The sequence below is a fragment of the Octopus sinensis genome, linkage group LG16 (assembly GCF_006345805.1).
Source record: "Octopus sinensis linkage group LG16, ASM634580v1, whole genome shotgun sequence".
NCBI classification, from domain to species: Eukaryota; Metazoa; Mollusca; class Cephalopoda; order Octopoda; family Octopodidae; genus Octopus; species Octopus sinensis.
Genome location: NC_043012.1, coordinates 20,164,631 through 20,179,630, shown reverse-complemented (window position 1 = coordinate 20,179,630; position 15,000 = coordinate 20,164,631). Strand labels below are relative to the sequence as shown.

The 15,000-nt window shown below is 33.7% G+C and overlaps 1 protein-coding gene across 2 annotated transcripts in view; it reads left to right on the top strand.

The window, feature by feature from the left end:
- The first annotated feature begins 4,626 nt into the window (after positions 1-4,626).
- LOC115220626 overlaps positions 4,627-15,000 on the top strand; it is a 41,710-nt gene continuing 31,336 nt past the window's right edge. The window contains exons 1-3 of one of the 2 annotated variants that reach the window (XM_036509932.1): positions 7,159-7,736; positions 12,804-12,831; positions 12,875-12,932. In XM_036509932.1, coding sequence (XP_036365825.1) covers positions 12,880-12,932 — 53 coding nt within the window. In that variant the 5' untranslated portion in view covers positions 7,159-7,736; positions 12,804-12,831; positions 12,875-12,879. Of the gene's footprint in view, positions 4,750-7,158; positions 7,737-12,803; positions 12,933-15,000 lie in introns of those variants that run through there. The other variant, XM_036509931.1, reaches the window with a different exon arrangement.

The following is a 15,000-nucleotide window of genomic DNA, read 5'->3' as shown; positions in this document are numbered from 1 at the left end:
GTACCTTAGACGTTTGACTTTCAACTGCAAATTAATGAAATATTTACAAAAATTTTATTTTTCAATGCTTTTTGCACAGTGATTAAACAGTAAATAATTATTAGTTTAATTAATTACAATAGGTTATATTTGTTGAATTTAAAATTATGGTAAGAGCGTACAGCAATATTCATACATATTTTACCTTCATTCTCTTTCTAATTTTAATGTTAATTTTGATGTTCCATCTAATTTCGATATTTTCTACTTTTATTTCTAAATCCCGATGCATTATTACGAGTGTTAGAAATGATATATCCTCTAAAACACAACCTGTGTAGACTCTGATCGCGTTTCTGTGACAGGAATCTGGACACATATAAATACATATATGCAAGTAAATTTTAGTAGCTTATCCAATATACAATCTATGCGGTATGGAATGCTTCAGCCGATGGCGCCTCATAAGTCATGAAAATACAAAGTGAAGGTAGCGAACAGAGAAATCAATGACTTGTAAGACATGACAATACATACCCCATTTGTAACAAAATATGCAAGTCATTTGCTGGTTTTATATGCTATTGCACTAGAAAAGAAATCCATACAAAGAAGGAGGAATAAGATACATCTCAGTGATGGTCACACTCCAATAGCAAGTGAGTCGACTGTCACTAGAAAAAGAAATCTATACAAAGAAGGAGGAATAAGATACATCTCAGTGATGGTCACACTCCAATAGCAAGTGAGTCGACTGTCTCTCTCGTACATCAGCGAATAAAATCATAGCCAAAGACGCTACGAGTAAGTGTGAAATAGAGGTTAAAATTATCAGTTATAAATTCACTGCAAATATTTTAGTTTGAATGCTAAGTAAATATATTTTACACATCAAAAATAGAATCATGCCTCCATTAATATATTCAGGAACAACAATCATCTGAAATACTATGCAATTGACCAGACGTCCAATATCTTATACTAATTATTTTCAAGTAATTTAGTATTGTCTTATTTAAATTCTTACGTTAAGGAACAGCATGACGTAGCAAAGCAGCAGATATAGGAATCAAGATGTTCTCTGGTTCAAGATGATTTTCGGTTCGCATGTTTCAACCAAGATCGCCAGAAAATGTTTTGCGGTTTTCTACAAATATTTTCCTAAATCTAATCGGTAACATGCTATTTCTAATTGCCACACCGTGAAGATACCTACACCAAATCTGCTAATTTAGAGCAGCTTATGCATCGCATAAAACATAGCAAAATGGGACAAAGGTTCAGTAACCTACCTGCTGGATCTAGCGAACATATGTTACTAAGTACTGACCAAGGAGATGTAAACCGCAATGACAAACAACAATTACAACCAAATGGTATTAGTAAAAATACTTATGATACATCTAACGCAGTAAGAACGTCGGTAAATTGACTGACTTATATAGAAATAAATGCGATAAATGCTCATGCAGAGAAAAACCGAAATGCCTTTTGATGAATCTCTGTATGAGTACAAATCCTGTATATAAATGTACCGTCCACACAAGGGGAGGGCCGTATGCTTACATTGTACAGTCGGATAATTCCTTTTCGAATCGTTATCTTAACCAGATCGCCAGCATTTAAAGACAATCAATAAGAGACATCCAATATCTTTGGAAGATTTTATATAACGACTGAAGAAGGATAAAATGAAGTACAGCATAGCATGGTCCAAAGCAAGGTACGCAAAACTATTACAATATAATTTTCAGGAGATGCTGTCTCTGCTCCGAGGACTCCCTGTCTATTCTGTATACTAACTAGAAGATCATTAATAGAATTTCTGAAAGACACTCAATATGCCTACACGCAGGTAATGGGAATAAATTTTGAGTAACCGTTAGCATATTTTAATTTACTTTGAGGTATGGAAAAATTAAGCGTAAATTCAAACCCTACATTCTTACAAACATCAAGTACATAGTCAACTCGCTTTGTGATCATGAGTGCACCAAACCTCACGTGTGTTTATGCTCACATTTTCGTAGATGCTTGTATGACCGAGTGTATTCGCGCCCTGCAACTTGCTTGAGGGCGTTTTTATATCCATATTTGTTAACGGTTTTTTAATACTTTTCGTAGTGTAATCAGTGTTCACTTTTTTTGCATCTGTGATTTTTTTTCTCTCATTCGACATTTCAAGCGTCATAAAACACAGCAAAATGAAAATATTCGCCGATGAATCTGAGCTCCAGGAAATTATCAATTAAGAAAACCGAACTGAATTCCAGTCTGATCTACATGATGTAAGTGAATCGGCAAACAAGAGCAAAATGCGACAAAACGAGGGAATATTTGAATTGATGCATTTTGGAAAAAAAGATTATGCTTAAAAAAACCATCTTATCTTCCTTCGGGGGAACCACTCACAGCATCTAATAATATCGGAGTCCCAGGAGTGATAGTATAAAACAATCTCAGCCAGAGTGCCTACATCAACACTAAGGTCAATCTCGTTTGTAGGTTGAGCTCCTGGATCCTAAGAACATTCCGGTCCAAAGAACAAGGTGTCAGCATTCCTCTTTAATCCCCAATTTTATGACCACACCTCAAATACTGCTACCTCATGTGACACACCAGTCATACCAACAAGTTTGTATTTTGTTCAGTGACGTTCCTCCAAGATCAGTTCGTGAATTTTCGTTCGGGACGTCGATGGTCGTCCTGAACGAGGCTGGTTATCAAGCGACAAGTGGCCATTCCTTATGCGAGGAAACCAGTTGTATTGCACAAAGAAGCATCCTGGTAAGCTATTTGAAGCATGACAACAGTTTCGGCTGACGTTTTCCTTAGTAGAAAGGAGAGTGTTACAGAAGCACGCTGGTCCTTTGTCTCAGCCATCGCAAACCTCGACGAACAGAGGACAAACACTGCAAAACAAAGACGCCCCACGTATAAGTAAGATCTAAGGGAATAATGCCGGTCGGTAGACTGATGCATGCCTGAGGGTCGTATCAAGTGGCTTCTAACGACGGAAGCTGAAACCACACCGGGCTTGTCTCATAGAGAACGTTGTGTATATGTATATATATATATATATATATATATATATATATATATAGAGAGAGAGAGAGAGAGAGAGACAGACAGACAGACAGACAGAGAGTTAGACAGATAGAGAAATATTTATTGATAGATATGTAGATAGATACTTAAATATACATACATATATAGACAATGTTGGCTAAAATCAATCGACAGTAAATCAAATTTCCATAAATACTTCAAATTCAATTTTGATTATTCATTCACACTATGAACGTTTACTAATTGAATGTTGTGAGTTACAATCAGCTTTTTATTTATATTTTTCAACATTGGTCTATTTCTTAGTAAAGTCTCATATAGAATTATTTTTTGCATTGATCTTGGAATTGAATGATTTTTATTTACTTTCAGGTGAGTTTTGACCAACCCTGTGCATGCAGACACACACACACACAAACATATATGTACGTATCTATATATGTTGATGCATGACGTATTGTGTATGTATAATGGACTCTTGTCTATGTCATATCAGAGAGCACCGTTGTTTAGATATAAATGTTAAAATTGAGTCATTAAGAAAGTCATATCCCATAAATCTAGGTTTTAAACTTACTGTTACAAACAACTCCATTACTCTTAATACTTGATAAGCTCATACGCCTCACTCCAACTACTCCGGTTATTGCCTTCACTTAAAGACGTAAACTTCGTTTCCTTTGCGTGTTTGTTTCTAGCATCAGTTTTGCTCGTTACATTGCTAAGAGTTTCCACTGAAACGTAAGTTCATTTTACATTTCTCTTTCTTTTAATCGGTGTACAGTTACCTGTGCACACTGCTTTTTCCGTTTTTCAAATATAATTTGTTTTTGTCGCACGCCATTACATTTATTCACTGCTCTTATCATTATGTTATTACATCACAACATTCCAGCTGTTTGCCACTTATCCTCTCATGATATTTATGTTGTTTTACCTATATATATATATAACAACTAATACAGAGAGAGAGTTGGGGGGGAGACATCTCGTAAACAATTGTTTGCGACGGGTAGTTTCGACATTTGTATTATGTAATCCTGAATTAATGATTAATGTGTTAATCTTGATTATTATTATTGATTACAACACACTAATACATACATATACAAACACACATATGTGTCGTATATGTGTGTGTGTGTTTGTATATCTCTCTCTCTCTCTCTCTTTATATATATATATATATATGTTTAGAAATAGCAGTCAAAACCGTTATAAAGCTATTCAAATCGCTCACAATATTTCTCTTAAGTTATTTTAAAGTTGTGGATTCTATTTGTCATGTCACCCGCAGACAGCTTTGATCATGAAGAAAAATGATATGAGTGATTTAAATGGCTTCATTGCGGTTTTGACTGCTATTTCTAAACATGTAAGGGTTTTGAAACCGTTTTTGTTATAATTGTGACTTGTTTATAATTATAAACATTTTTCTTCGTGCTTTATGATAAAATGTTTGCCCATTGATATATTAATAAATAATTATTAATTGTTTATTATATATCGTCCGTAATGTAACTTTACATAACTTTTTATTTATTTAAATTTCCCTACTCATATCTAGTGGCTTTGCGAAGGCTCGAATTTACCGTTTTTTTTTTCATAAACGCTGTGCATGGCATTTGAATTCATAACTTGAATGCGTAGAAAGAGGTTGGCACATTTCTCTTGGTGTTCGGGATACCTATTAGCTCCAAGGTAAGATCTTCTTTTGATTTCTATTCACAGGAATATATCCTTAAGAAACGAATGAATTCCTTAATAGGTTCCTAACGTTGAAATTGCAATAGGGAATTAACCAGTTAATTTTAAGTTGTAGATTCTATTTGTCATGTCGCCTGCAGACACCTTTTATCGTGAAGGGGAAATAATATAAGTAATTTAAATGGGTTTATAGCGGTTTTGACCAGTGGCGGATCTACTATAAAACTGATTAAGCTTGGGCTTCAGGGCCCATAATGGCAGTAAAGGAGCGACGACAGAGAACATGCCTTTCAGACGGTCACCTATTCCGATCGGCCATACCCTACATTCCCTCAATATTTTTCTTTTTATATTTTGCAATGAAGAGGAGGCTGATAAAACGAAATAGACTGAGAAAAAATTTTATTTCTATACCATTCACCTACAAAAAGGAGGGTGCCAGTGAAACGACAAAGAAAAGTGGGGAAAAAAATGTATGTATTTAAGTGTGTATGAATGAATGAATAAATGTAGGAATGTATGAATGTATGTGCATTTCTGTGTTTGTATATATATATATATATATATATATATATATATATACATGGCAAGAAAATGAAATAAACAGAAAAAAAACGTTTAATTCTCTTTAGTTTAAGTTCCCTTTCAGACATCTGTCTCCAATAGCAGCATGGTGCCAGGGAAGTGACAAAGAAAAATAAAAACCATATATGTATGTAGATGTATGTGTGTGTATGTATGCATGTATGTATGTATATATGTATGCATGCATGTATGCATGCGTGTGTATGTATGTATGAATGTATATAGAGAAATAGGCTAAAAAATAAGTTTTATTGTCTAGTTGAATTCATTTTTCCAGTGCGACTGTCCAATCATGACCTTAAACTGACCATTACAAAATAAAAGGGCACACATACAGACGCACACAGACACACACACACACACACGCACACACACACACACACCACACACACACACACACACACACATTAGCACTGCTAATCTTTATTATTTCAGTAAGTCTTTGAAATCTTCCTAACAGATAAATACAAAATATGTTCCAAAATTTAGATTTTGATTTTTGTTTTAATTGTAAATCTACATTCCTCAACAGCTAAAAGCACTTGCTTTGGGCTTTAAAATCATTGCATATATGTTCGAATGTCTTTTTTTTTTACATCTATCCATTTTCTTTATACTAAATAGCTAACTGGAGCAAAATGTGTACTTTCTGATTTCTCGATATTTTTTTCCTTACTAGTTTCAAAAAATGTTATTGTATTTTATATTCTAAAACATTTTCAACTAATATTTTAAAAAAAGGAACTCTTCTCTCTCCTCTATTCTATTTTCACAATGATAAAAAAGCCAAACACCACAAGTACATGTGTGAACAACGAAAATTGATAAAATAAAGGGACATTTTCAGTCACTTTTTTCTCCCTTATGTACCATATAACAACAGGTTGTCACAGAAGCATCTTGTTTCAAGTAAAATTATATTTGAGGGGAATTGTATCAGGTAAAGTAGAAATGAATATATAATGCCATGCATAAAAATGCTTACATTGTGGCAAAAATTCGAAAATAACTGTGAACAGAGCTTTAAGAATACCATATAAACCGCTCATAGCATTATATATATATTTCGGATTTTTCATGAAAGTTTTTGCGAATTTGTAATATATTCACGGGTCTTCATACAAACATGCAAAACACAAAAAAATGTAGGGGTGCATGATATAAGCCCTATTTAGCTGTTATTTTTAGCACACTTCACAACCATCTCAGTGACTAAAAAGAAAAACCGAGTAAACAACACGTATTTTATATTTTTAAGCAGTCAATATTCACTTAATGCGATAAACAGCACATTACAAATTAAATATTTCTCAAAATAAAAAAAAATTATGGCACAAAGTTAAGATTAATCCAAAAACAAACCAGCACATTACAAATTGAATATTTCTAAAACAAACATCTATGTTCTAGTGTAGGACAAACCCCAACTAGGACAAAACCCCCAGAGTTAAAGAGTGAAAGTGAACAAATCCCACTCGGTTATAGTTTTGGGTTATCTTTCATTTTTTCACCCCTTTTACTTGTTTCAATCTTTAGTCTGTAGCCTTGAAGAATTTTAGTTGAACATATCGACCCCTAGAGTTGTTTTCCTTTTTACTTATTGCAGTTATTAGACTGTGACCATGCCGAGGGACCTTGCAGTATTATAAGACAACTGTATGGAACACAGAATTGTTTTTGAAGCCAAGTCAAAACCACCTCAGTAATATATTACGTATTTATTTGGTGTTTTTCTTTCCCTTGTATATGTTAAATCAATTGACCTCGGTAATGCTGGGTCATGCTTTAAAAAAAAGTTTAGTCAAATGTAACGACCCTAGAAGTTTTGTTAGGTAATTTTCAACCAACACATATAAGTTAAGCGTAGACGGTCTCTCCACATGCTAGAATTAACAGCCAAATTTCTTAAATTTTATTATTATTTCACATAAACGAAAATATATCAAATGCGCAAAATTTTGGGAGAGGTACGATATAAGGTGGCGAGATTTTTCTTTTTTTCTTTTTAATACGAATTGAATTCGTTTCAGAATGTGGAATACAATAAAAAACGAAGGGTGGGACAGCTATTCCGTCCGGAACATACTTGAGCATTTGGCGGAGTTTTGATCGAGACCTACATTTAATTAGTCATGGATTTTGTTATTTTTTGATATTTTCAGAATATGTTTGTGAATTGGCGTTGATCTTTGTGATTTTCGTCACTGTATACAATTATCTTTAAAACAATTTTTGATATATCATATAGATTGCTCTTAATATTTCACAGGCTTATACGCCTCGTTCCAACTACTCTGTTTATTGCCTTCACTTGAAAACGTAAACTTCGTTTCGTTTGCGTTTTTGTTTCTAGCTTCAGTTTTGCTCGTTGCATTGCTAAGAGTTTCCACTGAAACGTAAGTCCATTTTACATTTATCGTTCTTTTAATCGGTGTACAGTTACCTGTGCACACTGCTTTTTCCGTTTTTGAAATATAATTTGTTTTTGTCGCACGCCGTTACATTTATCCACTGATCTTATCAGTCTGTTATTACATCGCATCTATCCAGCTGTTTGCCACTTAAACTCTAATGATATATATGTTGTTTTACCTATATATATATATATATATTATATATATATATATATATATATATACCAACTAATACAGAGAGAGAGAGAGAGAGAGAGAGGAGAGACATCTCGTAAACAATTGTTTGCGACGGGTAGTTTCGGCCTTTGTATTATGTAATCCTGAATTAATGATTAATGTGTTAATCTTGATTATCATTATTGATTACAATGCACACACAAAGACATATACAGATGCATACGCGAGCACACACAGATTCGCATACACACATCCATATACATCCATGCATATATATATATATATATCTGTGTATATATATATATATATACATGCACACACACATATGTATGTAGATATATGCTATATAAGTGGAAGATAATATTGCACATACAATCACAGAATTACAATCTCTTTTCGATATCTATATACGCATTTATCTCTCTCTCTCTCTCTCTCTCTCTATATATATATATATATATATATATATATATATAATATAAGCCTGTGAATATATATATATATACACATACATATATATATATTGGGAGAGCTCACGAAGAAAACAAAAGACGAAAACAGTTGGTGTATAAAAACAAACAGGTGTATTAGTATAACGTTCAGGAATTGAAAAAGCCTTTTACGTTTCGATCCTACGGTCTTCTACAGAAAGGGACACAGAAAAAAATAAGGATAGAAACAAGTAGAGAAAAAGAATGTCTGTAGTGGCTACCGATCTATAATTTTCTATTGGATGTATCTTGATTACAGAAATAATAGGAACATATATATGAAAAAAAACACAGAAGATATGTTTTACAGGATTTAAGAATATATTAGACCCATGATAATAAAGATCTTGTACAATTTTGTACAAAATAACGTTTTGTTCTCACAAGAGATGGCATTGTTCATCAAACTGAGCTTTGAAAAAGATCTATTTCAACTGTCAGTTTGATGATCAATACGAAGCCTGTCCTTACTTCAATTATGTTGAAGGAACAAAACCTTATTTTGTACAAAATATAAGTATATATATATCATATATATAATATATTTCATATTTAATTATATTATATATATATATATATATATATGTGTGTGTGTGTGTGTGTGTGTAACATATGTAGATATATATGTATTTATATTGTTATATTTCGGAATGGTCATTTTGCCAGTTTAGCCAATAAAAACACACGAACTATATATTTGGTGTTATTTATTTTTTACATTAATCTTAATCTTATTTCGGCCAGAGTTCTTTCGTCACACTCCTGTGACCGCCCCAGTAGTCTTTTGTTTTCTTCTTTCTTATTTTGTCTCTCCTTACTAACCGTCAGCCATTTTGTATTTCTACTGTATGTCTTTGCGCATGCTTATATCTCTATGTGCGTCAATGTTTATTTAGTGTGTGTGTGCGTGGGGGATGCCTGTAATATTTGTATCTTCTGTTTATATACGTTCATGTAATTTGTTTTCGTTGTTTTTGTTTATTCTTATTTTGTTCATGTGTTTACAGCCACTTATTACTATTATTATTACGTATGCTTGTATGTACGTATGTATAACAACAATACTAGTAATAATAATAATAATAATAATAATAATAATAATAATAAATAAGAAAATCTTTTAAATTAAAAAAACTCATATAGTTATTTATTTCTATTTATTTTTTTATCTGTGTATTTTATTTATTATGTTTGCCGTTTTGTTTATATTGTAACCAGTTTATGGGTATCCCCTACCGTCATATGTTGTGGTATGTGCTAGTGTTCCATTCCAGTTTCCTATTCAGGCTAGGTTTATCTTCTATTATGTGTGTAGCTTCTGTAAGTTGTCTGATTGTTGCATTTGTTCTATGTGTGGACAATATTTTAATTTCTATGCTGTTGATTGATCCCCTGTGTTCCTGTTCGGCATGTTGGTACAGAATCGATGAGCTTTTACCTTCCTTTAGTTCTCTCCAATGGACATTTACCCGCCCTCTTATGCTTCTTGCCGTTTCACCTACATATGTAGTTGTCTTGTTACTCTATACATCTTATACATCGTCCCTCTATACATCTTATACTATAGACTACATTCTGTGACTGGTAACAATTTTAAGTTACAATTTTAAGTTACGTATCATACATCGCTCTCGGTGTTACAAAGAGTTTTTTTGGTCACTCGCACACCTGCATCCCATACATACTAATAAAAGCTCTTGCTGTCTGGGAAGTATTTTTGCCTGATGTTAGAGGTTATGTGGTCGCTGAAATTGTCTGACAGCCATGAGATGTTTTCCTGCATGTGCGGCATGGCGTGGAGTTCTGTTGCCTGACAGGGTTTTCCAGCAGCCACCCTTTTGACCCGGTGCTACACTACATTCTCCAGGCACTTGATGTAGGCTTCTGTATTGCGTGTGTGGCCGTGTGGGAAGATGAATGGATTCATAACATTCCAATCACTGTTGATCACTCCAAACACTTTAATGTTGACTAGATGTTTGATAGGGATATTTCTGTGTGCTCACCATCTGATTCTGGCAGAAATGTTACTCGTGTGAGAAAAATCAAACCCTGTTGGAGGGATGATTGTGTTTGTTCTCAAGGTTCGTAACGATCTTGTTCTGGAGTGCTGGTGATAATAATTGACCATTTCTTATCTTGTATGAGGAATATTAAATATCTTCATGCACTACCTGCTTGATAAGAAACTCAGACACTCCCATGTATGTGGCGATGTCCTTGATTCACTTGAAGGTATCGTTGTCGATCATGGTCTGGATCTCGCCAGCAGAGTCAGGGGTTATTTTCTTAACAGAATTATCAGAGTGAATTTTCCGAACTACTGTACCTTGGCAATCTCCATTAGAATTAGACTCATCCAGCTCCTTTGGAATCCTCTGGAACCTCATATCTATACCCAAATACTCTGAAATGTCCATATTGGAGGTTCCGTCTTGAATGCCAAGCAGTACAGCATGTCGTTTTCAAATTTCGGGCAGCGTAAATTGCGTTATGGTGCTGTTGATTTCACAGACAATACCCAACTGACCCTAATATACTGTGTAGTCGTCAAATCGAAAAAAAAATGGGCTTGGGCGAAATTAAAATATATAAAATGCCTCCTGCATATATGTTATATACATATATTTATATATAGTCGCATGTATGTTCGTCTTAAACACGTACACTTTCATTGTTCACATGCTTCATATATATATATATATATATATATATGTATATACACACACATACATACATTCATATATTATATATATATATATATATATATATATATATATATATATATAATATATATATATATACTAGCAGAGTTACCTGAGTTACATACAATTGAAGAATTAGACTTTTCGGATATATTTTCTATAATGAACTGGAATACCTGTTTCGAATTTCATCAAAATTGCAGATGTGGGTTATTTCCCTCTTTACACACCCAAACAAAATTGCAATCGTTCCACATGTATCCCATACTACTGATTTTTATGCGCATATTCCAAAATTCCAGTCTTATAGAACCTGTTAAAGGGATTTTAACACCTAGAAACGATATGCGCACGAACAGCTATACGAACGTATGATAGTCACTGCAACCCAAACAATTACACAAACATACCCAGCATTAACAAATATAAACAGGGGTTAGCCACTAAAACATATGAACATAAAATTGTTACTATCTATTATCTATGTAAGTGTGTGTGTGTGTGGAGGCGCAGTGGCCCAGTGGTTAGGGCAGCAGACTCACGGTCATAGGATTGTGGTTTCAATCTTTAATGCTAGTATATAATACTTTGAATGCTACCGTATGTCACTAGAAAAGTACTAACAAAAACGTTACTGCATGAATAACTAACGAGGTAAAACGACGACATAAATTCAGATGTGTACACACCGGGAATGATGGAAGCGCGCATGTATGATGTCGGGTATGTATGTACATATACGTGTGCATATATAAACGCAAAAACGTGTATGTGTACGTTTGGATGCATTAAATTAAATTTTCATGTAAATTTTCACTATCAACTTCTAATCCCATTATAAGTAGAAGCTGTCTACGTCTTACTGTCTATATGACAACTTGCCCAGGGTTCTTGAAGGTATCTGTTGAAATGGTGCTCATGTGACTAAATAATTCATTATGTCAATAAATGTTACATTATTATGTTTTTTTTTGTTAAATATATATTCAATGTATGCTTAATGTGTATCATTTCCCTTAATTTCCTGAAAGAAAAAAATGTCTAGAAGAATTATTTTTATTCAAATTTTAATTACAGCGTTTGTCACGCAAAATATGAAAAATATGGAAAAAAAAAAAAAGGAAAGTGGGTTAAACAGAATAATGAATACACGGCAATTTAATTGCTGTAATGTGCAAGTCACCTTCGAAATTTTTTTTTTACCAAAATTGATTCACAGAAAACTGCTATTTGGCGTAATTCTGGGTATATACTTATATTTATTATTTACAATAAAATTTCTAGGAACTGGTTTGTAAATAAACAATTTACAATAGAGAAAATGTTTCTTCGAAAAATGCATGAACAGATACGTACACAAGCACAACCACACACACACACACACACACATACACACACACACACACACACACACACACACATATATATATATATATATATATGGCGGTTTTTCTCTCAGCTTTCCTCTACCAAATCCACTCACAACTCTTTGGTCGGTTGGGTGGGTAGAACTAGAGTAGAAAAAACACTTAAGCAGTAGGACTGAACCCAGAACCATTTGTTTGGGGAGGTATTTCTTACCAGACAGCCACGCCTATACCAATTGTAAAGATTATTTTTAACAAAATTTACTCATGCTGAAATCTACATGTACATATTTATACATTATTTTGCAGATCATATTCACAGTGATATTGCAATTTCATAAAATCGTTTTATGCAATTGTAAAGTTCCAGTTTATACAGAAGAAAATGCCAATTATATACATAATATTTGGCCTGATTATCCACTGCGTTCCTTACACGTAAGCAATCAATATTTGTTGATGTTGATATATTTTATATATCATAATTTATTTTTATTGCTTGTCTTTCTCTAAACAAGTAAAAAAAAGAAATGCATATACGCTGAAGTATGTAGATGTAGTATGTAGATGTGTGCGTGTCTCTCTCTCCGTGTCTCTGTTTGTCTGTCTCTCTCTGTCTCTCTCTCTCTCTCTCTCTCTCTCTCTATATATATATATATATATATATATATGTGTGTGTGTGTGTGTATAAAAAATACAAACTGGAACAAGAACGCAAAACATCTAGAATACGATACAAAAAACACGGACGGGACATTCGAAGCCTTCAATCTTCAGTCAAGAACCGGAGCATCCTCGCAATTTCGGCTGGTTAATCTTGAGATTGCGCCAATCTGGCCAGCCCCAAGGAAAAAAACTAAGCTAAGCGCATTAGATTCCTTGGAAGAAAGCTTCGAATGTATACGAAACAAGGACAGAAAAACGGACGATGTTACACGAATATGAATACAAAAATAATACGTAAAAACAATAATAATAATAATAATATATTTTATATTGTATATTTCATGGCGAAAGTGCTACTCATTGTCAAGGAGTCCTTGAAAATATCCTGTTGGATACCGTTCGGCAAATGGAAAGATCTACCTATTGTCTACGGAGTAATATACGTACACTCTCACACACACACACACACACACACCACACACACACACACGCACACACACACGCCCACACAACACACACACACACATATGTTTAAAAATATGGCTGTACGTCAACGTGCTCCCAAATGATAACTATGTGCATGAACTTTGCAAACGTTGCTATTGTGGGAGTTAAGAATTAAGACATTCTAATAAGATACCTCCACCTTTGCGTGTATCTATCTTCAACTCTCGTACTATCTCGCAAATACCTGTGGATTTCTCATACCAAATGAAGTCGGGCATCAACAGTCCCATGTGGTTTACTTGACGAATTCTTGCAGAGTACTACATACGAATACAGCTGGTTACCTTGCTGAAGCAAAAGGAAAAATATTTAGCTACCAATGAGAGAGAGATAGAGAGAGATCATTAAAGTGACAGAGGGTATTAATTAGTACAAGTATTGCTTGGAATAAGAGTAAAAACAACATAAATAGCCACAAATCTGACAAGGGGAGGTAAGCCCCTAACGGATATAGCCAAATCAACGATTTTGGAATTTGATGCAAACTTTAGTGGTCGCTATTAGCTTGCCTTTAGTTTGTTAAATTGCTAATTATTATTATTATTACTATTATTATTATTATTATTATTATTATTATTAGTAGTAGTAGTAGTAGTAGTAGTAGTAGTAGTAGTGGTAGTAGTAGTAGTAGTCAGGTCACTGCCTGGAATCGAACTCGGAATCTTGTGGTAAGTAACTCGCACTCTTAACCACTACGGCATATACCAACGGACATATATGGCGTAGTAGTAACGACAAAGAAGATGAGAACAAATATCCGCCCATTGTAAATAATCTAAATAATGTACATAATTCCCCATCTCTTAAATATAGAACTGTATTAAGTGTACAATATGTGGAGTCAAGAACTTCATATGCAGTCACAATTGCACTGAGTTTGTCATCCTGTGAAGATGAGTGATGAAAGAATAACCAAATTCTTCATGCACAGCCACCTTGAAACTGGGGACAGGAATGTTGGTGGACCATGGCTCAAATATAATGGCGAGCTGAAGAGTAAACCCTACACATTTGAGCAAACAGCAAAAAAAAATTGTCCTAGAATATGTTTGAATTTGAAAATACAAAAATATTAGTAATAAAATATTCTAAAAAGGAGGTGAAATTGATATTTGTACTAAATATGTTGCACCTTCATCATCATCAAACCGGAACTGTTGAACTGTCGGACACAAATTATTGGAATACAACATTAGGTTTGTTACACTGTGATTTGAAATCTCACCGAAGTCAAGATCATTATGCTGTTTTAGATCAATAAAATAAAATCCCCGTCAAATTCTCACATTTATACAATCGACTGATATTCTCCCCTTCTATTTCTGACCTTCAC